Genomic DNA, 27,622 nt, shown 5'->3' with positions numbered 1-27,622 from the left:
TCCTAATTTTTGCTCAGGTGTGCCAGTTTGAGACTTGAGAGTTCATTGCAACGACTTTGATCAGAGCATTCAAACTAAAGTAGAAGAAATTACACATTGGAAGGAAGTGATTTTTATGTCAGCACTATTTATCATTCTCCCTGTACAAAGGCTTGCACAAAAATAAACTACTCTGTCATGTCAATACTTTTACTTTCTTACCTGGTCTTTTCAATATGAGTGTTCATGTCCCTCAGCATCAATAAGAAGAATATTGCTTGTAAAGACAAACTTAAATAGTCATTTTAAGTCAAAAGAGTGTAATTTGATTGGAAACATGATATTATCAAAATCGAAGGATAAGAACATTTTTAGAAATCTTTATTACACTTCCATGAACACATGGTTAAGAAAGAATAGTCTCATGTCTTATGACGGGAAAATTGTGTAGTCTTATTACCAGTATTAATTTACAAGCAAAATACAAAGGAACATGTGATTCTATGACTCCCAGTATGAGGAAGGTTTATCTGGGGAATAATCTCACCAATATGAATAAGAGGCATTACGATCGTGATACTTATTATTTCAAGACTGAGAACAAATAGTTGAAAAAAAATAAGTAATAAGATAAAAATGTAAACATATCATGACCAAGGAGCTCTCTACCTACATTCCTCTATTTCATTAACTGAGATACTGCGCATGTTCAGATGTCCCTGTTTACTATATGCATGAGAAGATTAAAGGGTTTTTGCAGATCTTGACAACTTAATTGCCTCATAAAATTGTCATTTCATTATCCTCTTTCTTCATTTTTAAGATCCTGTTTTAGCCCTACAATATTGATCATTCACTTCTATCTTCATAGGATAGTTTATAATCAACATAGTAGCTATGCTTATTCTCTCTGAATAACAGTACAACTCAAGTCTTCATTTACATCCCAGGAGATAAAACATCTACTTTTGAATTTGGGGAAAACTATTTAACATACCCACAGGAGATGATGAGCCAGTTAACAATCCTCTTAACAATCCTCATCAATGAACCCACACATTTATGGTCAATTAATTTATGACAAAGAAGCCAAGAAAATGTAATGGGGGAAAAGATAGCCTCTTCAATAAGTGGTGTTGGGAAAACTGGACCGGCAGAAGAATGAAACTGGATCATTTTCTTACACCATACACAAAAACTAACTGAAAATTGTTTAAAGACTTGATGATAAGACCTGAAACCATAAAACTCCTAGAATAAAACTTAAGTGGTAAGCAGATTGACCTCAGTCTTGGTGATGATTTGACTCCAAAAGCAAAAGTAACAAAAGAAAACAAAAACAAAACAAATGTAACTACATCAAACTAAAAAGTTTCTACACAGCAAAGGAAAGCACCAGAAAATGAAGAAACAACTTACCTAATGGGAAAAATATTTGCAAATCATACATCTGATAAGAGGTCACTATCTGAAATATATAAAAACTCATATAACTCAAGAGCAAACAAAACAAAACCACCTGATTAAAAAAAAAAAAACAGCCAGAGGATATGAATAGATATTTTTCCAAAGAAAATATACTAATGGCCAACAGGTACAAAAAAAAGTGGTCAGCATCACCAATCATGAGGGAAATGGAAATCAAAACTACAATGAGATATTACCTGACACCTGTCAGAATGGTAATTATCAAAAAGATAAGGCATAACAACTGTTGGCAAGGATATGGGGAAAAAGGGAACCCTTGGGTACTGTTGATGGGACTGTAAATTGGTACAGTCACTATGGAAAACAGTATAGATATTCCTCAAAAAATTAAAAATAGAACTACTATGTCATCCAATAATTTTACTTCTGGGTTATACATAAAGGAAACAAAATCACTCTTTCGAAAAGATATCTGCACCCCACATGTTCATTTCATAATTATTTACACTAGCCAAGACATGGAAACCACCTAGGTGTCCATCAATGGGTGAATGAATAAAAAAGCTGTGGCATATGTATCTAGAATTGAATATTATTCAGCCATAAAAAGAAGGGAATCCTGTTATTTATGACAATGTGAATGGACTTTGAGGGCATATGCTAAGTGAAATAAGTCAGAGAAAGACAAATATTGTATGATTTCATTTATACATGGAATATGAAAAAAAAAATCTCATTGTTACAGAGAACAAATTGGTGGTTGCCAGAGGTGGAGAGTTGGAGGGTGGTGAAATGGGCGAAGAGGGTCAAAAGGAACAAACTTCCAGTTACAAAGTAAATTAAGTCCTAGAGATGTAATAATATACAGCATGGCAACTATAGTTAATACTGTATTGTGTATTTGAAAGTTGCTAGAAGAGTAGATCTTAAAAGTTCTTACCACAGGAAAAAATTATTTATGTATGGTGACAAGTGTTAACTAGACTTAATGTGCTGATCATTTTGTATATATATATATATATACACACAATCTCTCTCTCTCTCTAAATATATATATAATATACAATATATATAATATATAATAATATAATAATATTAATATAATATATAATATATAATATTATATATTAATATAAAATAATATTATATATTATGATATATAATATAATAATACAATAATAATTTATTATTATATATACTATATAACATATAGTATATATAATATATGTAATATCTCTATAATCTCTCTCTAAATATATATAAATATAAATATAGATATAGATATAAATATATAAATATAAATATATATATTTAGAGAGAATCATTAGATTGTACACCTGAAACCAATATGTTATATGTCAATTAAACCTCCATTAAAAAAAGAAACCATCTTAATCTCTTCCTCATGCCTCTTAACATGCCTTACCAATTAGCCATTAGCTTTTACTAATTTCACAGCTAACACAGCTAACACAAATTGAATGGTTCTAGCTCATAGACACTTTTGTAAAATCCTTGTATTGTTAACTAATTTAGTCCTTGCAGTAGCCCTGTTAGAGATGGGATAAATAAATGCAGGTGTAAAGAGAATTAATTACTTCTCCATGGTCGCACACTTGTAACCAGAAATTGTTTATCAAGAGCCTTCTTTCCTAATTGCCTTACTACACAGTTTCATCTACATTATTCTTCTCCACCCGTAAGCTACTTCATTCATACATGCTCTTACCACATCTTTCCTGGAGTCACGCAGAAGCCTGTAGCCTAAGACCATCTCAGTCTGGGTCCACATCTATCTAGATATTTTATATAAGATGCAATCTATACATCCCTTTAAACAGTTCCCAGTTGTTCAATAGATAAAAAACCAAATGATTAGCATAACATACAAGAGGCTCTGAAAATAATTATTGGATTAATTCATTTTTGCAATCCTGATATCTCCATGGTTCTTTTACATGCATCTTACACTTTGACCTTCATAAAAAATGAATCATCAGTAATACCCAGCACACATGTGCTATTTTAAGACTCCACAACATTGGGCACAGTTTCCTTCCCCACACTTATTTTGCAGGGAAATTCATATTCACTGTTTAAATTTTTCTTTGTATATCACCTCTAGTTTCTCAGAATGTCACTCTCTTCTGTCACATACTGTTCATCTCCTTTATGCCCTCTCTGTTCTTTATACATATTTCCATTACCCAATCGTTCATATTATAAACATTCTCTTTCTTGTATGACTTCTCTGCTTGACTTAAATTCTTGAAGCCAGGAACTTCATCTTAATCTATGTTGTAACCTCCCTACCTAAGGGCATACCTAGTAAACAGTGAGAGATATATGAACAATGATCAGAGATTATCTGTATGCCTGTATGTTTTTAAACACACACACACACACACACACACATTCTATGTTAATAATGGACTTGTAGGAAACAATCTCTTCCAGTTTTCCCTACACACCACTGAAGTTTCTAGGCAATATGTGTTTTCAGTGCAATATCTAAATGAGAATTCAGTCCTATTTTTAAACTAAAATATTTGCTGTTATATGTTACCCATAAAAGAATTTAGTTGGCAGCTTTGAGTCCATAAAATTAGAAAACCCATGATAGTTACAAAGCATATTGTTACTTATCTTCCTTCCTGCTCTCAAGTGATACTAATAGTAATCAATAGGTAGGATTGAAAAATAATAGCCACAGGGAAGTAAAGAGGTGATACAAAGCTCTGTTCTAATTCAGATAATAATAAAAAAAATATTACATACCCAAAGCTTTACTATAGTAGGAATCCCATGATTTCCAAAGAGTGTTAAACATGTAGTCCTGTAGACTGTAGGAGATGAAATTTCTTATTCTGTCAGTGAAAGACATCTGGTCCGTGAGTTCTGATAAAGTGGCAGGAACATAGGAAGGAGGGAATGGTACCTTCCCACAATGTTTTTCCACTGTTGAGGCTGGAGAAAACCTGAGGGAGTACATAAATGGAATTCCCAGCTTTAAAGCTACTATATCACCACAAGGAAATACTGGATCTGATATCAGGACCTCAAATTTGCTTTTCTTCAGCTTGTCCATCAGCTTTTGGTTTTTAAGAACACCATCACAGATTTCTCTAGATACCATGTGGAAGTCCTTGATGACTTTGGCTATATCTTGATAGAATCTCCAAATGGTTGAAGGAGATGGCCTCTTTTCCATCCATGTCAAAACAAAGTCCTTGATCAGTCCTTCTATTCTTTCTTTGCCAAAGGCCACCTTATATATTTCAAATGTCAGAGATGGGGTCGAGGTTGGCGTGATGAAAAGTGCACCAGAGGCAACTAAAACAGTCACATTATGCCCTTTTTCAATCAACTCATCTATAATTATCTTAATGTTCAGCCAGTGACTACCTTCCATTGGCCAAATCAGAACATTCCCACCAAGAGTGATTCCTAGGAGACTAATCTGGAGACACAACAGCAGAATGTTCTTGTTTAACATGATGTAGCTTGATGTAGAAGATTTGATGAGATATGACAAACGAATTTCTCTGTTTTTCAAGCAAAAAAGAAAGAAAAATTATTTCAGTTTTGATTCAAAATGATACCCTTAAGAGCCTTCTCTCTACCAAATGGTTTTCCTCATGGTAGCACCATATTTTATGATAATTATAGGCTTGGAGTAACATGTGTCTTACCTCTCAACCTGTTGCTTTAGCTTGGGTCATGATTCCTGCTCTCTGATCATTTTCTTAAACTTGATCCTTTAACTTTTTCATTGCATCTCATAATTGTGAAATTCTTACTGTTAAATTGCTTGAAGCTGTTGTGTACATCAACTCTACCCTCAGGCCTGGCTACTGAAGCCTCAGTTTGGGGCAGAACTTATTCAGAAATGTGGAGAGGCTAAGGCTATCAGTTTTCCAATATTTAACACATTCAATATAGTGTCGATAGCAACAATGAAACATTATTATAGTAGTTACTGGTTGTTAATAGATAAGATTATTACAAAGGGAATACTTAGAAAAAATGTGAAGTACAAGCAGATAGAGTAATTATAATGTTTATTGCTACTTTAATAATATGTTTAGGAAAATATTTTATGTTAATACTGAGAAAAAATTATCAGTAAATGGATGAACTGTGTACAAGTATACATTCAAGAGATGATGGGTAACATTACTAGTCAATAGGAGTTCTTTGAAGAGGAATGCTAACTCAAGCATGCTTTTATGGAAAGTGGTGCTTGAAAGCTAGTTGGCTGGTCTGAGTAATAAATAATTTACATCAACATTCAACCTTTCATAATTGCTAGCATTAATTAAGCACTCACCGTGTGTCAAACAAGACATTGTGTAAAGTGTTTTACATATGTTAATCTCATTTATTTCTCACTAAAAATAGATTCAATGAAGTCGATCCTATCTTCTCCCATCAGAGAAGGAAGAACCATTGCTCGGAGAAGTTTAGTAATTTGCCAAGTTCACATACTAGAATAAGAAAAGAACTGGTAGTAGCAGCCTTCAGGCTCTTTGGCTTCCAGGGTCTATTGTATAAACCACTAAGATAGATTGCCCTATCAGCGTGTATCATGTCCCCTTATCAAGTATAAGCAACCTACCCATGTAAACCACAAAGTGCCCAAAACATGCTGACACAATATAAATTTGTGTCACAAATTCACACATTATGAATTTGTGCAGCCGACACTGGATAATGTAGGACAAATCATCTGAAGAAAATCACCTCTATGAAAAGTGTACATGTATGTGTATGCATATATCTGTGAATAAGTAGAAATGACTTATATTTGTTTTAATAAATCTATTGAAATTAGAAATCCTATGTTTTTTAATGATGCCTTTGCTGAACTCCCCTATAACCACAGATAATCAATAGTGAGACATTTGCTGCTTCTTTAAAGCAGTTACTAACTCATCGTACAGTTCTTGGGAGTAGATTTCAATTCAAGACTCTGTATACTAAGATTTTATGGTATGCACAAAATTTTTGCCTGCTGGCGTCAACCTCATCCATAGTTAATTGCCAGGATACTTTAAAATAGTTGTCATGATTCACTAGAATGAACAATCGGTCACAATTCACTGATATTTTACTCATGTTATTCACTATCAGGGAATCAGATTCAGTTCTAAACAATTAAACTGTAGCCTTTATTAAGTTTATTTGTGTTTATTGTGTGGCTACTAGACAGAGAACTCCCTGCTAAGTGAAAGGCAGATGAATAAAGGAGATAATCTCATATCCATTTTATGCTCTCTGTGAAGATAATTGCAGACGTAACTATAACAAAAATAGGCATAGTATATTAGAGTCAGCATGATATCATGAGAAGAATTTAGGTTTTAGAATCAGGCCAAAGAATTTTGGCCTGTTTAACATTTATGAGACTCAGTTTTCTCCTTTGTAAGGTAGAAATGAAAGGCGATTTAAGAGGATTTTATATTAAGTAATATAAGATAAATAAAATGTTTATTAATATATAATAAATGAATAACTATTCAATAAATACTATAAATTATGTAATGATATGAGCATCATATAAGATAAAGTTATATGTTTAAATAAATAAAATAATATCGATTAAGCTACAACTATAGTGCCTGGAATAAAAGACACATTTAAAATCTATTATCTCTCTCATTTAATTCCTTCTCCTTCTCCTAACTTTAGAGAAAGCGACGAGTACCTTCAGATGAAATGACACAGGTAAAATGTGTCAGAGCTTTGTACAGATTGCTTTCTGTTTTTTGGGAATTAGAGGTAGGGGTAAAGAGAGGGAAGTTTTTATTAGAAATGTGGTATTTGAGGCTCATCTTGGAGCTTGAAGTGTTTGCGCATGAGTGATAGGCAATGACCAGTATTATGTCATAAATTAACTTTTTGATTTTTTATTTATTTATTTTTTTAAATTTTTTTTTTAACGTTTATTCATTTTTGAGACAGAGAGAGACAGAGCATGAATGGGGGAGGGTCAGAGAGAGGGAGACACAGAATCTGAAACAGGCTCCAGGCTCTGAGCTGTCAGCACAGAGCCCAACGCGGGGCTTGAACTCACTGACCGCGAGATCATGACCTGAGCCGAAGTCGGCCGCTTAACCGACTGAGCCACCCAGGCGCCCCAACTTTTTGATTTTTTAAAAAGTATCTTACTAATGGGACAGTGTTAAGAGAACTTCTCCAATTATTGAAGTTAAATTTTAGATTTGTGTTCTTAAATTTAATAGAAACCTAAGTGAAGAAATTATATTAACCATAAAGATTTGAAGAGGTTGTAAAATAAGTTTTTTTTCAAAAACTAAAAATGTGATTTTAATTATTCTGACCTTAAGATCCCTGAAAAGCTAGTCTCTTTCCAGAAAAATTATAGGAAACTATAGCTAAACATATGACTAATATATTTATGAAATCTGATGAGTTGAAAGGAAAGCTAAAGTAATTTAAAAGAAGCTACTGTATACAAATAGTTTTATCATAGAGAGGATAATAGAAGCCGTGCTTCAATTAATTGCACAAAAAGAGAGCACACATAGTATTTACATTACCCCAATTGATCATTGCTTTTACAACAGAATTTTCTTTCTTTCTTTTTTTAATGCTTATTTGTTTATTTTGAGAGAGAGAGAGGACACGTATGGGGTAGGGGGTGGGAGGGACAGAGACAGAGGGAGGGAGAGAGAATCCCAAGCAGGCTGCACACTGTCAGGGCAAAGCGGGACACAGGGCGGCTCCCTCTCACGAACCATGAGATCGTGACCTGAGCTGAAATCAAGAGCCAGACACTTAACCGACTGAGACACCCAGGCACCCCTATAACAGAATTTTCTTTAGAGAAACTTTAATATCCTTTTTTTAAATAAATAAATTTGACTTTGCATAAAACTTATTTGATATGTACATGTAAAATATATAAACATACAAAATACATGTAAAATATATAAACATACAAAATCCAGTACACAACATTAAGAAGATAAAATACCCATCGAAAGATGATATCTTGGCTCATCTACACATGTTATCTTAAAGATGGTAATGGTCACTGGTGAGAATCATATTTGCCTTTATGTATTTACTTCATGTGTTACCTATTAAAGGACCAAATTAACTTTTCACTGGTAGAAATTCGAGGAAATAGATAGGCCAGTGAGCTCACAGTTGTATACAACTTTAACTTTACTGCTTTGTCGTACACTTCCCTCAAGATCTATCAAATTATTCTGAAGTATAACACCCGGGGGGAAAACCCTCCAATTATGTAAAAATACAACTGAAAACTTTTCTAAAGTGATTAAACAAGCCAAAAGTTAACCCACAAGCATGTAATGATTGACCTTTCTTTTAGAAGAAAACATAAATCCAAATGTACATCATATATTGCTTATATATTATTTGTCATGAGATTTTTAAATTTCTTACCTGAAGTTTCCAGCCAGAACTTTAATAGCACTCATTTGCTATTTGAAAGTTGAATTTAAAGAAATCCTAGTTGACTAAGCATAACATGATGCGAAATGTGATCTTAAATAGAGGAGAGATTATACAGATTTGTTTACTCCTAAGGCATTCCACTTCCTCTACATTGTTAAGCACCTAATCTTCTGTTAAAGGTGTTTTCTCCTATTGGTTTTCTGGCAACTATTTGCATTAAATATTGCCTTTGTTATTATAGTCTCTGCAACCTTCACCACCACCCCTTCCAACCAAGTATGTCTAGGCATGAGAAGATGGACTGGGGATGAGTATGCCAGATCAGGACCCCTGTCTTCTCCTCGTTTGTGATGGTGCGTGTTCCATTCCAGGCATCAAGCGTTTCAGCTGGTGCAGCTTGCAGCAGGACGATAGGATCCCAGGGGAGATTGAGTAACTCCCCCTCTTGCAGGAGTGGGAAGTAACTCACCCATCTTGGTGGGCAATATTCTATTGTAAATTCCAGTAGACAACACCTTTTCCAACTGGGTGATAGGACTTGGTGTTCTCAGCAGCGTACCATATTAGTCTACAGTGAGAGTTGGGGCAGTGTCAGTTTCTTAGGATTTTCATAACTTATGGTATTGGGTGCTTTGGCAGAGGGTCCCCAGTCTGGCATATAGAGCGCAAGCCCTACTGGTTGATCATTCAAATATATTGAAACCTGGAACAGTACTTTAGTTCACCCAGCCAAGGTGGTTTTACCTGTTAACAATTTACTTTGCTGCTTTAATATTCATTTTCTTTTTCTATCAATCCTGCTCAGTGTAGATTATAGGGGAGATGGAACCTCCATTTAATGTCATGTGCTATTGCCCCATCTTGCAAATCATGACCTTTGAAATGTGACCTCCCAATCACTATATATTCCATGAGGGTATCCATACATGGTATTCCGTTTCTCCTATCCCTACTGAAATTGGGAAAGAACCGTGAGAAATAGTAGGTGGTGTAGGAATAGTTCATGTTTTCCCAACTAGAGTGGAAAGATCTGCAAGCAGTTTAAGCAGAGTCCTTAGATATGTACTACCTCAGTGGTGGAGTAAAATTCACCCTAAAATAAGTATGTTCTGAATATGATTTAACGAGCTCTATAGCACACTTCTAATGGATCAAATTCCAAATGTCTCTCTACTAGAACAAAGACCCTGTATACCTAAAAGAATACCAAGAAATGGAAATAAAAACCCATTACCCAACAATGTAAATCCATAATAAAAATTTATGAGACATTGAACAAAGTATGAATATATAACTTATAGGGTATAATATACAGTATCCCATTCAATAGATAAAATCATAGTGATGACAGATGATAGGATTAGTTGACAAGGACTTTAAAACAGCTATTATAACTAGCATGTGGCCAAAAACATAGTGATAAGCATAAGCATGTGAAGAGAGAATAAAAGAGCTCTAGAGACCTACCCATATTAAACTTCTGGAGATGGAAAATCCATCAGATGGGATTAGCACAGTATAGAAAAGATTAGACACAGTATAGAAGAAAAATTAACGTCCAGACATAGTAATAGAAGTTACACAAAATGAAAATCAGAGGAAATTAACCACTCCCCTCCACCACCCTCCCCAAAAGAACAGAGCAGCCTACCATACATGTAATTATGGCCCTGAAAGAGGGAGTGGATATAGAAACAAATATTGAAAGAAATAATAGCCAAACTTTTTCAAATTTGAAAAATCACATATACACATGGATATAAGAAGCTCTAATAATCAATTTTTTTCAAAAGAAAAAGAAAAAGAAAAGCACCTCTAGCGCATCATAATTAAGATGCTGACCATCAATGATTAAACAAAAATCTCAAAAACAGGAAAATTTAGAAAAACACATTACCTAACAAAGGAACAAAGAAACGAATTAAACATTGTAAGCAATGCAAGCTAAAAAACGGTGGAGTGACATCTATAAAGCACTAAAAGAAATTAAAACTCTTCTAATTAATATATATACCCAGAAAATTATATAACTAACAAAATTTTTACAATAAAGACTAATTAGACTTTTCTCATGGCTGCAAGAACCAAGAGAATCTTCCACAGACCACAAGTTTAAGAAATGTTAAAGGCAGAGGGAAAATTATCCCCAATGGAAATGTATTTCTAAACAAATGAAAGAATACTGGAAATGGTAAATATGTGGGTGTATATGAAAGACTTTTTTTCTTATTTTATTTAATATCTCTCAATGTCAAATGACTATTTAAAACTAAAATAATAACAAAGTATGGTGAAATTTATAACACATAGAAAAAAATACATGAAAAATACTGCAAACTCTGAGAAGGGGTAAAGGATGTACACTAAAGTAATTACACTAAAAATGATACTTACTCTTTAGAGCAGCCACTGGAAAATAAAACCAAGAGAAATATCTACTAAGCCAATAGAAATAATAATACTCTATTAATCCAAATGAAAGTGGAGAGGAAGAGGGGCGCCTGGGTGGCTCAGTCGGCTAAATTACTTTGGCTTAGGTGATGATCTCATGGTTCATGGGTTTGAGCCCTGCATCAGGCTCTGTGCTAACAGCTCAGAGCCTGGAGCCTGCTTTGGATTCTGTGCCTCCCTGTCTCTCTGCTCTTCCCTTGCTCATGCTCTCTCTCTCTCTCTCTCTTTCTCTCTCTCTCTCAAAAATAAATAAACATAAAAAAAAAGTAGAGAGGAAGAAAAAAAAGAACAAAGAAGAGATAAGATAAACAGAAAACAAATGGCAAGATAAGCAAATTAAATGTGAATGGTTTAATTATCTTAATTAAAAGTTAGATATTGTCATAATGGATTTTTTTAAGGAGGAAGATTAAACTGTACGCTGTCTACAGGCATCCACTTTACAAGAAAAAAGAGGTTAAAAGAATACACACACCATGATAATATTAACTTAGTAAAGCTGAAGTGGCTATCTAAATATCAGGTAAAGCAGATTTTCAGAGTAAAGAATATTATTGGGATTAAGAAGGTCACTTTGTAATTAAAAGTGTCATTTCATCGAAAAGACGTCACTACCTTGAATGTGTACGTACCTAACATCAGAGCTTCGAAATACATAAAGCAAATTGATAGAAATAAGAAAGAAATAGATCCACCATTATACTTGGTGATTATGGTAATTCTCTCTCAATAATTGATAGAACAAGCTGACAGAAAATCAATGAGTAATAAAGGAGTCTGTATTCATGGCAAAAAAATGTATGAAAATTAGGCAATCTTGTGTAGTTTACAATATACAACATGCCTCTTTAAGGAACTTTATTTGTGCTTTTTTGCCAGCGTTAATTTTGTAAAATCTGTTTCTTTTTTATTGCTTTCATTTTTTAACACATTTTTGCCCAGGTCCTTATATTTGTTTAATTTTTTTTCAGATTAATTTATTGTAAAAAGCATTAAGTTGGATTTTTAACTCTAATTTCAAAGGTTTTATGTAAATGATTCTAGTACTATATTATAAATATTACATATAAAGTGAGAGAAGCAAATACTAATCTGTAAGAAGGCCAGCTAAAAAAATTAGAAATTATAAATCAATTCTTTGTAGTTTACTTCTCATTTGCCCCTCATAATAATGAATTCTGTTCTTTGCATTCTCTTGAATTTCCTTGTACTGTTATTATTTTTGTTCTTATCATTAAATAGCATATAGTATTATTTTATATTTTTTAATCTTCATATATTGTTAATTTTCTTATATGTGAACAAAAATGCATACATACACTTTTTGTGTAGAGCAAAGAAAATTGTAAACATATGGTTAAATCTAACCATTAATTGAATAAAACATTAGAAAAACCCTCATGAAATTGAAAGATATAAAAGAGAAAGAAAATATTTCATTCCAATAGCATGTAAGTCATGAGGGATAAATAGAGCTAAAGTGACGTAGGATAATTTATTGAGAGAAAAATGAAAATACTAATTAATGTTATGAATTAATACATTTAATAAGAAAGTCAAATAAAAAATGAAGAAATAAGTTAACCAAACTGATGCAAGAAGAAGGGGTAAATCTATTTGTCCCAAGAACCATATAAGAATATTCAATCAGTAGTTAAATAAATTCCTACAAAAACACTCCAGGTCCAGACCAGATTTCTGAGCAACTTTTGCGAAGTACTCAAAGAACAGGTAACGTTAAATTTTCCCAACCAAAACTTGATACGTACTGTACAAAAGAGAGAAATTACAGGAAAATCACACTGATAAATATAGAGGCAAGTAATGACACAAATTTAGCAAAACTTTTCCAATTATGGATAATAAGCTTCAAGTACAAGTCAGGATTATTCCAGGAACTCAAGTTTAACTTTCAAAAATCAATTAACATAATCCACAACATTAAACAGATTAAAGGAAGGGAAATAATATGGTGATTTTTACAGATGTAGAAAAAGCCATCAGTAAAATTCAATATTTATTCATGATTTGAAAAAAAAATAGAATACTAGGATTAAAGGGAACTTCTTTAACATGATAAAGGGAATCTACAAAAACAAACTCTTGAATAGCTTCTTAAAATGTAAAAACAAGCAAAATTAAACTACATTGTTCAGTAATGAATTCGCATCTGAAAAGATAGCAAAAAGATTTATTATCAAAAAGTGAGGATAGGGGTAACCTTTGAAAGAAAAGAAGGAAGAAACAATAGTGATGAAGGGGTCTTCTAAGTTACCAGACACATTCTAATTCTAAAATGGGGGTGGTTACATTGGTGAACACTTTATAATTACTGTTTAAAATGTTGGAGAAAATTTCAATCTTTATTAGTCTCTTCTCTTCCCTTTACAGAGGAATCTTCCACCAGATTCATTAATTTGACTTCCTGAATTTCTGGCTCTCCTGATTTTCCTGCCCCAAAAATATTTTCAAGAGAACTATAACCACTCCAGTCAAATTCAATGCCTATCTCCCATTCCTCCAAACAAACACACAAACACTATGCTGCAGACCCATTTCTCTAGCTGTTCAATACGAAAAGAACCTTGCATTTAATTCTGGCTGAACCACAATGTCATAGAAAGAACAATATATGTAGCCAGTCACTAATTTCAACTTTACTATTACTACTACTACTACTACACACACACACACACGCACATTCTTGGACAAGTTCTCAACATGAGGGCTTTGGTTTCCTTGCATGTGAAATAATATCTTTCTCATAGAATTGTAGAGAATATATAAGATGTATATGAAATCTATTTATTAAAATATCCAAACCAACTTTTCCACAATTTGAATTTCTTTAGACTCCTAATTGAACAGTTCTGAAATAACTAATTCCTAAGGCCTAGAAAAATTTTCTCTTTTATCAAATTGCAAATGTGAATGATTTCCAAAAACTATGTTAAAACAGAATAATAGGATAATGACACCTTGTTTTTCATTGTTTTGCTGTTATTATTGTTACTATCTTTAGATTTCCCATGGAACTAAGGAGTGAACTTCTATTGATGAAAAAAACTATTCGCCAGCTGTATTTTGAAACCCAGTTATATTTTATTTCAATAGTCTTGAGAATTACATTAGACAATCTTACATATTTCTTAAATTGTAGGGAATATATTTTTAGAAATTTTAACATCTAATAAGCAATAATTTATATCATTTTAATAATTTTATGTAACATGCCATTGAGTCCTATATGTTGCTAATGAAATCGGCTTAAACTTTTAATACACTTGTTATTTTATAAATAGCAGTGGCCCTAATGTAAAAAGACTTTCCTGGCTAGATATCAAGGAAGTTATTGATTAGAGAATAGCCATGAAATTTCCTATTATAGATGTTGTGTATATTCATGTTGGTTTTGTATATCTGTGTACATACACAGACATACACATGTAATTTGTGTGATATCATGTATTCGTTTTATACATAAACATATCTTTATATTACATATTTATATAAACACACAAAAAAGGGGCGCCTGGGTGGCTCAGTCAGTTAAGCCTCCGACTTCTGCTGGGGTCATATCTCCCAGTCCGTGAGTTGGAGCCCCGCCACAGGCTATGTGCTGACAGCTCCGAGTCTGGAGCCTGCTTCAGAGTCTGTGTCTTCCTCTCTCTTTGCTCCTCTCCAATCGCACACTGTCTCTCAAAAATAAATAAACATTTAAAAAATTTAAACACAACAAATATATACACAAATATATACACAACTACATCTCGATAAACCTTATATTTATTCCATGAACAAAATTAGGAAAATCCTAAGAATTCAGACTCATGATACCTGGTCAGCATTATCCACTACCATCCACGTGGGGGCGGCATATCCCAAAGTTGGACGAACTAGGATCCGGAAAAGAAGTCCTGAGTGAGATCCAGGTCTAACCTAAGGCCTGATGATACACATTTGTAATATTATAACTTCAAATTGAATTATAAATTCAATATACTTCAAATATTTGTAATATTATAACTTTGTAAAGCAAACAGTTTCTTGTTGAATGGTCACAAATGTCTGTGATATTAACTTTATTTTATAGATGAAGAAATCAAGGTCAGAGAAGTTAAGAATTTCCTGACAATTGAAAGCTTTGGAATCAGAACTCATTTCCACCAATTACATACTTCTCATTTAGAGGCTAAATTGTTCTTTTCTTTTGTCTTCAAATTTTATTAGCTTTCCCATTCAGATTGACAACTATCACACATACATGATCATGGCAATCCGTCAAGGATTTCAGTTATTTAATGAAAAATTTGATAATTTTTTCTTATCTTCTTCTCAAGCTTTTCTGACCCCCCCATCCCTGTGGCTAATGTTAATCATTTGTTGTACATTTTTCCTGACTATTTACACACTCCTACACATATGTACCCACATATACCCTAATATGTATGTGTATGGGGACATGCATATGCATATATATATATGCACACAGATATATACAATATGTTTATTTATTTATAAATACTATGTTTTTTTATTTATAAAAGCTGATGTTGCTGCCTATGACATGTTTTTATCAAAATAATATCACATTGTGCGCGTTAATCTTGAGAAAGACAAAAGTAGCCTTGAGAGCTGTCAGCTGGTCTGTCCTACCATGAATATCACATTGACCATGTTTCCTATTTAAAAGATTTTGCAGAACACAAAAATCCAACAGGCTCTGTCTGTGACTGGATAAATGAGACAAAAACAGGATCACTCTGTAATCATGACTAAGCTCAGACAAAAACAAGAATACCATGGAACAACAAAAATAGTATCTATCATTCTCTTTTAGCTAACATGGGTGACTAATAGTTCTCTAACCATGACAGCTTTAGCTTCACTCCATCCCTCCCACTACCTAGATAAAATATAAAGATTTTCATCACAGAGTTGCTCCCATTTTCTGACTGGCCCACCATAGGACAAACCCCACCATCATGACCCCTTTCCCAAATCACTTAAAACAAACCCAAAGTTTCTTGATGCAGTATGTAACAAGTCTCACTTTTTAAAAATGTAATCTCTTTCCAATGTGGGCTTGAACTCATGACCTTGAGATCAAGAATTGTATACTCTACCAACTGAACCAGCCAGGCACCCCATACAAATTTCACTTGTATGACAGGTGGCCTTTAGCACTCTACAATTTGCTTCTTAAATTTGCTATACACCATGAGCCTTCTCAAGGTCAATATCATTGACTTATTTGGTAGTTTAGGTTTACCACAGTTTGTTGTACCAGATCCATACCGGTGTACAAAAAAAATGCAATTTTTGTTACCACTGCAAACAATGCTACAATAAATACATACTGTTGCTTCTGTTTCTTTCGAAGATATTTTCCAATAATGACATGGTATTTAAAAAAATATTTTAAATTTTTTTAATGTTTGCTTGTTTTTGAAAGAGAGACAGAGTTAATGGGGAGGGGGAGAGAGAGAGAGAGAGAGGGAGACACAGAATCTGAAGCAGGCTCCACGCTCTGAGCTGTCAGCACAGAGCCTGATACAGGGCTCAAACTCACCAACTGCGAGATCATGACCTGAGCCCAGGTCAGACGCTTAACTGACTGAGCCACCCAGGTGCCTCTATGGTATTTTTAATTATAGTAAACTTTATTTTTTAAAAGCCTCTTACATAGCACGTGGGTGGCTCAGTCATTAAGCATCTGACTTAGGCCATGATCTCAGGGTTCGTGAGCTGGAGTCCCACATCTGGTAAGCTTGAGCCCTGCTTCAGGTAAAAAAAAACACAAGTCCTGCTTCAGGTGAGCCCTGATTTTCTCTCTCTCCTCCCCCATCCCCTCTGCCCCTACTGGGATCCTCTCTCTCTCTGCCTTTTGCTCACTTGAGCCCCTGCCCCCCCCTCTCTCTCTGAAACAAAAAAAACAAAAACAAAAACACTCTGTTAAAGGAGCGCCTGGGTGGCTCAGTTGGTTAAGCACATGACTCTTGATGTCTGCTTCTGTCATGATCTCACAGTCAGGGGATGGAGCCCTGTATGGTCTCTACCCTGAGCATGAAGCCTGCTTGGGATGCTCTCTCTTCCTCTCTCTTTGCTCCTTCCTGCTTGTGTGTGCTCTCACTCTATCAGTTTTATTCTTATCTGCAGCAGTAGATGTCACAAGAATTTTCTTTGTCATTACAGAAGCTGAAATGATCTTTTACCATCTTAATAAACAGTCTTCTATTAGTGTGCTTGGGAATCTTCTTCTGTGTCCATTCATTCATTTAGTGAATATTATTTAGCACCTGCCACTTATTATTCTGCATGCTGAGCATACAGTAGCATACACGCAGATCAAGTTCCTACACTCTCGGAGTTTGTATTTTTTGAGAAAAGACAAACTCTAAACAAGTAATGAAATTAATATATGTTAGATGATGATAAGTGGTGTGGAGAAAAATTAAAGTTGGTCAAGAGAAAATGGATTGGAGAGTGAGCTATTAGGTTTATAGAGTGTTCAGAGAAGTTCTCTGGTAAAAAGACCTTTGAAACAACTGAGGGAGTGAGTCATCTGGATGTTTAAGGAAGCATGTTTCAAATACAGAGAAGAGCTGTAGTCTGAGGCAGGATCATGCCTAAAAAGCTCACAGAGCGCTAAGAGGTCAGACAAGACTGGAGAGGGGAAATAAAGAGGTCCAAGAGATAAAAGGAAAGATACATTGAAACTTGAAGGCCATTATAAGAACATTGGTTTCTACTCTGGTGAGAAATGCAGTGTCGTGGTAGGGTCCCCTACCTAAAGAATGAAAAAAACAAAACAAAACAAAACAAACCCTCAAGGCAACCCAGCTACACACATATGTAGCAACATCCCTCACGACCTTGTAACATGAGACCACTTAATCAGACTGCATGTTTGTGTGTTACCATATATGGGAGACAAAGAATTAGAAAACGTATTTAAAAAAAACTATGCCACGTGGCGTTCAGGGCTCAGTTCTGCATGTAGGAACCCGACTGAGCCGTGCTGACAAATAAAATTGCTTCCTGAAAAAAAAAAAAAAGCCTCAGTGTCACTGGTGACTCTCTGTGTGAGAATCTTGCCACAGTGTTAACAGGAGGGTTTTAGGCTGAGGAGTGGCATTATTTGATTCCTGCCTTTATGGAAGCTTTCTGTCCTGGGTTGATGGTTGAGGGTAAAGGCCAAGGGCTGAACCACAGAGACCAGTTAGGAAGTTGTTGCTATAATCAAAGCTATTAGTACTGTTGCATCCACACGACTCCTGAAACAGAATGCTACGGGCACCAGTGACAGTCACAACAAAGTTTATTACAATGAGAGGCAAGGCTGACCGAAAAAAAAAAGAGTGCGGCCGGAACAGCCCGGGGGACAGAGTTTTTATAACCAATCACATCGTTTTATCATCACCTGGGAACAAAACAAAGAAACAGGTTCCAGATGAGTTAACAGTTGCCTAATGAGGTGTTTACTTTAGACTTTTTGCCTCTAAGTTGCAACCAGTGGATCTCCTTGACCCTGCCTCTGATGCTCTTTTCTTTGAACTTTTGTTTCCTTAATTGGTGAAGCCTAATTTACAAGGGTATGAGGCGTAGTTTACCAGAGCAAAGCAAGGCTGTTATCTCTTAACCTTCAGTGTCAACACAAAGCTGTTATTTTTCAAGCTAAGCATTAGCCCTACACTACAATTTAACCCTTATATTTCCCCCTTTTCTTGTCAGTGAATCAATCCCTTGATTCATCATTAGGAACTAAGGGGATATAATTGGACCTGAACATCATAATTTTTATTTCACTAACTCGCTTCTTGACATATTGTACTAACCAATTGATAAGGCACGGGCCAATAGTTAACCCGAGAAGTAACAACAGCAGTGGCCCAGCTACAGCTGTAAGCAGTGATGTGAGCCAGGGGGACCAAGAGAATAAACTCTGATACCAATTATTGCTGGCCTCCCTGGCACGTTCCCTGGTCCTAAGATTATCCCTGACCAAACTGAGAGTGTCTCGGATTACTCTGGAATTGTTTGCATAAAAACAGCACGTTTCTCCGAGGGCCACGCAGAGGCCCCCTTCCTTCATGAAGAGTAAATCAAGCCCTCTTCTGTTTTGTAATACAACCTCGGCTAAAGAGTCTACTTGGTGTTCTAGCCGAGAAATTGAAGTTTCCAAGTAGCCTAGGTCTCGGTCTACTTGCTTACAGTTTTGAAGTTTTGGTCCCCCACAATGAGTCCAGCAGTTCCAATAGCTGTGGATCCCGCAATTCCCAGTCCCACTAGGAGTGGAATGAGGACTGGTGCTGCCCTTTTTACCCTGGTATGTTAGCCAATTTTTGTTCTTGATCCCTGTGTCCACATCCATAGGTAACCATATAGGGGTTTTCAGGGACCGGAGGAGCAAAGCCCGTTGGCTGTTTATAATTAGTAACTAAAGTCCCCCATGAGTCCCCCACCAAGTCGCATAAATCAAACAAACAAACAACAACAACAACAACAAAAAAAAACAAGGCACAGTGGAAGAGGTATTAGATGCTATCACCTTCCTCATGACAGTGTCCCTGAGTTCCCATTTGTATGGCCAAAAAGATAGGGGATGCAATTCCATACAGTCCCCCACACTTAACACCATACAAACCCAAAAAATTATTATGCTCGCATCAGTCTTAGCTTTAAAGGATCTTCTGGGTGCCTTTGAAACTCCCGTTGCTGTTTGTTATCTGGTTCTGTATCGGTCTGGGTTGCTCCCGCCTTCACGCAGTTTTTCTTAACCTGAGAGTGATGAATCCAGGTTCGGACACCATCTACCTTGACGGCCGTGTGCGTAGTCAGAATCACGGTGTGTGGTCCTTTCCAGCGTGACTCCAGGGTTTTAGGCTCATGCCTTTTGACCCAGACTAAGTCTCCTTCAGGATCTTGAAACCACTTTTGTCCCGGCATCTTGCTTCCCCCTTTTCTGGAAATCCACTCCAAATCTTTAGGAGTGTAACTGGGCTCCAGTGGAAGCAGGGGGTCTGTCAAGATCGGTAGCTCCAAGGCACTTTTACTTTTAGTTGGGGCAGCTTTCTCGGGCTGCTGCATCAGCCAGGCGGTTTCCGATTGCCTGTAGGGAGTCGCCTTTCTGATGTCCCAGGCAGTGAATGATTGCCAGCCTCGCAGGTTCCCAGATGGCTGCTAGAAGATCTAAAATTTCAGCTTTATTTTTGATGGCCTTGCCTTCTGCTGTGAGGAGACCGCACTCTTGATAAATGGATCCGTGTACATGCGTGGTTGCAAAAGCATAGCGGCTGTCCGTATAAATGTTAACTGACTGGTTTCTTCTGAGTTTTAGGGCTTTTGTTAGTGCGATGAGCTCTGCGCATTGGGCTGAAGTTCCTGGGGGAAGGGTCTGTTGCCATAAAACTTCACGGTCTGTTGTCACCGCAGCACCGGCATACCTTTGCCCTTGAAACACAAAACTACTGCCGTCTGAAAACATGCTGATATCAGGGTCATGTAAAGGAATGTCCGTAAGATCAGAGCCAAGGTTTCTGGGCAAGGGTGTACAGGGGGATTCTGGCCTTCGGGCAGCAAAGTGGCTGGGTTTAAGGTTGTGGGAGCACAAAAACGTATTCGGGGCTGGTCGAGTAGCAATGCTTGATTTTGGGTAATCTAAGCATTTGACAGCCATCACTCTGGGGAGCCCGCAGTAAAGTTTCTACTTCATGGGGCCCTGTGATAGACAATGCTTGCCCTAAGGTTAGTTTGTCTGCATCTTTAACTAGAAGCACGGTGGCGGCAATTTGTCAAATGCATGGGGGCCATCCAGAAGCAACTGGACCCAGCCGTTTGGATAAATAAGCCACCGGTCAGTGCCAAGGTCTTAGGCGCTGAGTCAGAACTCCCTTGGCTACCCCTCCTTTTTCGGCTACAAACAAATGGAATGGCTTGGTGGGATCTGACAAAGCCAAAGCTGGTGGGGTTATGAGAGAATCTTGTAAGGCTTTAGTTTGAGTCTCCTCCCACGTGAAGGACTCTGGAGATCCTTTGAGAGTGGCTTATAAAGGGGCCTCCAGTTCAGCAAAACCAGGTATCTACAGTCTGCAGTAGCTTGTTGCCCCAAGGAACTCGCGGACTTGTTTGCGAGTTCTAGATTGAGGAATATCGAGTATAGGCCGAATTCTTTGTTCACCAAGATAGTGCTTACCTTTTTTAAGGTTGTAACCTAAATAGGCCACTGCAGTACGACAGATCTGTGCTTTTCTGGCTGACACTCGGTACCCCAGTTTTTGTAGAAGACTCAAGAGTTCTTTGGTGGCACTCAGGCATTTCAGATGAGAAGGGGCTGCCAACAAGATATCATCAACATATTGCAGTAGAGTTACCTGTGGGTTGAAGATCCGAAATGGCTCTAAATCTTGGTGCAGGGCTTCATTAAAAAGAGTACGAGAATTTTTAAATCCTTGGGGGAGTCGTGTCCAGGTGAGCTGTCCGGCTTTTCCCTCTTCAGGATCAGTCCATTCAAACGCAAATAGTGGCTGGCTTTGTGGGGCCAGCGGGATGGCAAAGAAGGCATCTTTTAAGTCCAGAACTGTATAATACACCTGAGAAGGGGGAAGCAGACTAAGGAGAGTATAAGGGTTGGGTACAGTGGGATGAATGTCCATTACCCTGGCGTTTACTGCTCTTAGGTCTTGAACTGGCCAGAAATCGGATGAGTTAGGCTTCTGGACAGGAAGAAGCAGAGTATTCCATGGCGACTTGCACGGGATCAAAATGCCAGAGTCGCACAAACGCTTGATGTGAATAGCGATTCCCTGCCTAGCCTCCCGGGACATGGGATATTGTTTTACTCTTACCAGAAGAGCGGATGCCTTAAGTTCCACTATTATGGGAGCTTGATAAATTGCCAGCCCAGGTGGATTGGTTTCAGCCCACACATGGGGGAAATCCGCTTGGAGGCTTTTAAGGAGGGGATTGACCGCATGGACATTTTCATTAGGCACTGGAGTGAGCAGGCCCTCTTCCCCAAGTGGCACAGTCACCATTATTGTTGTTGGGCCATCCTGGCCGACTTTAATATGCATACCCCCTTCAGTGAATTTCAAAGAAGCTGTTAGTTTATGCAGTAGGTCTCTAGTAATCCACGGTAGGGGCATTCAGGCATGATTAGGAAAGAATGTGTAACAGTTTTACGGCCTAAATCTACTTGTCGGTCAGTGGTCCATTTACAAGTCTGGGACCCAGTTCCTCCTTGCACCAGGGTTGCCCCTGGCCTGGTGGGGCCCGGATCTTGTTTTAGAACTGAAAATGTTGGCCCAGTGTCCACCAAGAAGGTCTTAGGTTGTCCCCCTATATTAACAGTAACCAACGGCTCAGAAGGGGCCACCAAGCTGCGGCCCCGTCAGTCGAAATCGACTCCCATCACAGATACCTGGGGTGGCCAAGTTTTGCGTTGGGCTAAGTTGGGGCAATCCTTTTTCCAGTGTCCCTCTTGTTTGCAATATGCACACTGATTTTTTTCTTAGTGACACTTTAACCCTTTGTTTATCTTTTTTCTTTTGTCCAGACCAGAATTCTTTGGGCGTTCTGGGTCCTCTTCCCTCACGGGCATCCAGGACGGCTGCCACCACCCTGCTTAATTTTTTTTTTTTTTGTCTGTCTTTTTTCCTGAGAATCCCTATTGTTGAAAACTTTTCGGGCTATTTCAACTAACTCAGATAAATTTTTTTTCCTTCAAACCCATCTAATTTTTGTAATTTTTTCCGAATGTCTGGGGCTGCCTGTGAGACAAAAGCCAGATATAATGCCCTACTATTTTCAGGTGCCTCAGGGTCAATAGGGGTAAAGGTGCGGTACGCCTCCATGAGCCTTTCTAAGAAGGCTGAGGGGCTTTCCTCAGCTCCCTGAATTACTTCTGTTACCTTAGACGTGTTTGTGGGCCGGCGGGCGGCCGCTCAGAGACCTCCCAGTAGAGTCTGGCGAAATAGGGTTAATGATCGCCTACCGTGAGGAGTGTTTGGGTCCCAATTCTCAGGATGCAAGGAAGGAAAAACTTCCTCCAGCACAGCAGGATCCTCGGTGGGTTGCCCATTTGGCCCCATCACTAATTTTTGGGCCTCACGACGGATCTTATCTCGTTCCTCAGTGGTGAAGAGAACCTGCAAGAGCTGCTGGCAGTCATCCCAGGTTGGCTGATGGGTCACAAATATAGTTTCAAGAAGAGAAATTAATATTTGGGGTTTCTCTGAGAACGGGGGGTTTTGAAGCTTCCAATTATAAAGGCCACTAGTGGAGAAGGGTACATAAGTCATAAAGGGTTGGATATCACCCTGCAGGGGTGACCCCGGACAAAGGGGTAGGGCAGCGGGAGGGGGGTGGAAGGGAGTCCTTAACTGGGTGTGAGACAAGCTCAGGGGAATGTCCCGACTCGGGCTTGCCTCCTGATCTGAAGCATCTTGACCCGTATTTTTTTGGGCGAGAACTATAGGGTGGCGGGTGGTAAGTTTCTTCTTCTTCCTCTGGTGCAGGTGATAGAGGGGGCAGCCGCTTAGTCCCGTTAAGATTCTTATTTTGAGCTCCAGATGGGCTGCCTTTGAGTGGTAAAGCCTGTACTTTAGGGAGGCAAGGGGGAAGGGGAAGGAGAAGTTTTAACCAATCAGGAGGGTTTTCGATGAGGGTCCTCCATGCCCCAATATATGGGATTTGGTCTTCGTGTCTAGAAAAGACAATATCATGAAACTTATATACCAATGTAAGGTCAAAGGTCCCCTGTGGAGGCCATTCCACCTGAAAGCTGGTCCATTCCACCTCGCAGAGAATTCGAAGGACTGGCTTCTTAACGTGGAGGCCGAAAACTGAGGTAGCTCTCTTATAGTCCTGGAAATGGGTTAGTATGAGACTCAGAGGGGTGGGGGTACTCTGATTTTGACCCATGACAAAGATAGGCAGAACTGACAAGGACGCACAGACAGTCAACAGGAAGACAATTAAGACATGAAGAAAACACAAGTTTGAGATCTCTAGGCCAGTAGGCCGTGGCAGCCACCTGAAAACAGGATCCTCATTGACAAAAACCAAACCAAATGGGGTCCACCAGCGTCCTGGTAGGATCCCTGACTCTGGGTCTATAGCCGCGTCCAGCAGACCCTCCTGAGTCATCCAAATGGCGCGCCCCAAGAATTCCTTACCTCTCCCAATCCCGAGCTTCTTCCCAGGGGTCGGCAGAGCAATCCGCAGAAAGGGCCCTGTTTCAGACCTTTAACTTTCCCACGGAACAATCCAAGGAAAGGGCCCTGTTTCAGACCTTTAACTTTCCCGGCCAACGCACCAAATGTTGCATCCACACGACTCCTGAAACAGAATGCTACGGGCACCAGTGACAGTCACAACAAAGTTTATTACAATGAGAGGCAAGGCCGACCGATCGGAACCAACACTCTTGATAAGAGTGCGGCCCCGAACAGCCGAACAGCCGGGGGACAGAGTTTTTATAACCAATCACATCGTTTTATCATCACCTGGGAACAAAACAAAGAAACAGGTTCCAGATGAGTTAACAGTTGCCTAATGAGGTGTTTACTTTAGACTTTTTGCCTCTAAGTTGCAACCAGTGGATCTCCTTGACCCTGCCTCTGATGCTCTTTTCTTTGAACTTTTGTTTCCTTAATTGGTGAAGCCTAATTTACAAGGGTATGAGGCGTAGTTTACCAGAGCAAAGCAAGGCTGTTATCTCTTAACCTTCAGTGTCAACACAAAGCTGTTATTTTTCAAGCTAAGCATTAGCCCTACACTACAATTTAACCCTTACAGTACCAGAAGTTTGGGGAAAGGTATTAGTGAGAGATGTGGTGAGAAGAGATCAGATTTGGGATATACTTTGAAGGTAGTGCTGCAAGTCTTAGGAAAAAACGAGTAGGGAATGATTCTAAGGTTAATTTACTTGCACAATTGAGAGAGTTGACATTTACTGACATGAGGTTGTGCTGGAAGCAGGTTTGGAGTTTGGAATCAAAATTTCAGTTTGGAACACATATATTACACTGGACACACTCATTTAACATTCAGGTAGTCATACTGAGTACACTTTTGGAGGCAGAAGTTTTAAACTCAAAGCAAAAGTCCAGAATGAAATATAAACTTGGAAGTCATCAGCTTGCAGATGATTTTTTTTTAAATTTTTTTTTTAACATTTTATTTTTATTTTTGAGACAGGAAGAGACAGAGCATGAACAGGGGAGGGTCAGAGAGAGGGAGATACAGAATCTGAAACAGGCTCCAGGCTCTGAGCTGTCAGCACAGAGCCCGACGCGGGGCTCGAACTCACGGACCGTGAGATCATGACCTGAGCCGAAGTCGGCCGCTTAACCCACTGAGCCACCCAGGCGCCCCCGATGATTTTTAAAACAATGACAACAGATGAGCTCATCTATGGAGTAAGTATAGGTAGAGAAGTGATCCAAGAACTGAGTTCTGGATGACTCCAGTATTTGGAGGTTGGCAAGATGAGGGGAAAGCAGGAAAGGAGACTGAGGGAGAGCAGTCAGGGAGGTAGGAGAAGAACCAACTGGGAAAACAGGCATACCTCCTTGTATTGCACTTTACTGTGCTTTGCAGATACAGCCTTTTTTTTTTTTTTTACAAATTAAAGGTCTTTGGCAACCCTGTCTTGAGCACCATTTTATAGCTGATGGCATCAAGTCTTCTAACACCATTTTCCCAATAGTATTTGTTCTGTCACATGATGATCATTCTTGAAATATTCCAAACTTTTTTATTATTGTTGTATTTGTTACAGAGATCTGCGATCAGTGATCTATGATGTTACTATTCTCATTGTTTTGGGGTGCCACAAACCATGCCCATACAAGACAGTGAGCTTAATTGATAAATCCTGTATGAGTTCTGACTACTCCATCAACCAGCCATCCCCCCATGATTATCCCTCTCCTCCCTCCCTGTTCCCTGAGACACAACAATATCGAAACTAGGCCAGCTAATAATTCTGCAATGGCCTCTAAGTGTTCAAATGAAAAGGGGTCAATCAATAAGGCAAACTTCATTGTCATCTTATTTTAATAAATCACCGAAGCCACCTCAGCCTTCATCAACCACCACCCTGATCAGTCAGCAGTCATCAACATTGAGGCAAGACCCTCCACCAGCAAAAAAAATGACCATCACTGAAAGGTCAGATGATGGCCAGCATTTTTTTAGCAATAAAGTATTTTCTAAATTAAGATATGTACATTTTTTTAGACATAATGCTCACATTTAATAGACATGATATAATGTATATATAGTGTATATGTAATATGCACTAGGAAACCAAAATATTCATTTGACTAGTATTTTTTGGATATTTGCTTTATTGCAGTGGTCTGAAAATGCACCTGCAATATCTCTGATGTGTAACTGTAGTGTTCCAAAAGCCAAATGTCAGTTTTCAAGAAGAAAATAAGAACTATCTGTGTCCATTGCTGATTGTAAGCCAATTGAGATTTGCCATATAATTTAGCAATATGAAGGCTTTTGGTGAACTTGGCAAGGGCAGTGTGATAAAGTGGTGGGGGGGAAGCCTCACTGGAGCGGATTCAAAGAGATTGTGATGATAGTCAACACCTAAGAGTTTACTGTAAAGGGAGTAGAGAAATGAAGTGATTGCTGGAGGCCAATGCAGGGTAAAGAGATTTTTGTATATATATTTTTCTAACATAGAAGGAATAACATTCATGGGATGAGGGAATGATTGTGCAAGAAAGAAGGAAATATTGGTGGAATGAAATTCTTGAAGAGGTAAGAGGGTGAGGAGAACTTATTTTTGCAATCCTTAGTTAAATACCAAGCCCCATGACCTTGAATAAACTCCAGAGTACTGAATAGAATTAGTTAAAAAAATCATCATAAAAGTGAACATTTACATCATATGTCCTGTAACAACGATGGAAGTGCCTAATTCTCCTCACGGCTTTCAATGTCCATAAGGAGAAAGCACTTACTTTTTCAAGTGAACATTGTTCTGAAAAGTAACTAACCCCAAGATTAGCAAGCATGAATATACCATCCTTCTTTCTTTATCTTTAATCAAAGGGGCTCCGCATATTATCACTAAACTTTTATTTCTCAAATTTAGCTGTAGCATTTTGTAAGAAGTATATGATTTAGGATGTGGCAAAGATAAGTCTTTCAATAATTTCATAAAAACAAATAAGCCACGGAAAGAAAAATTTTGAAAGCCTCAAGTATCCAGCCTTTAGGATTCTGACTCAGATAGAGGACCCTCGCTGAGCTCAGAGCCATCTGGAACCAGACCTAAACTGTCTGGCTT

The 27,622-nt window shown here is 37.8% G+C and overlaps 1 protein-coding gene across 4 annotated transcripts in view; it reads right to left on the bottom strand.

Annotated features, from left to right (window-relative positions):
- LOC102968284 (UDP-glucuronosyltransferase 2A1) overlaps positions 1 to 4,903 on the bottom strand; it is a 61,451-nt gene extending 56,548 nt beyond the window's left edge. For 2 of the 4 annotated variants that reach the window (XM_007086907.3, XM_015539645.2), the window contains exon 1: positions 4,186 to 4,903. In XM_007086907.3, coding sequence (XP_007086969.1) covers positions 4,186 to 4,903 — 718 coding nt within the window. The remainder of the gene's footprint in view (positions 1 to 4,185) is intronic. The other 2 variants (XM_042982738.1, XM_007086905.3) reach the window with 1 other exon arrangement.
- Positions 4,904 to 27,622: the final 22,719 nt, after the last annotated feature.

The sequence above is a fragment of the Panthera tigris genome, chromosome B1 (genome assembly GCF_018350195.1).
Source record: "Panthera tigris isolate Pti1 chromosome B1, P.tigris_Pti1_mat1.1, whole genome shotgun sequence".
In the NCBI taxonomy this organism is placed as follows: Eukaryota; Metazoa; Chordata; class Mammalia; order Carnivora; family Felidae; genus Panthera; species Panthera tigris.
The sequence above is the reverse complement of the archived record's forward strand: the minus strand, read 5'-3'. Positions and strand labels throughout refer to the sequence as shown.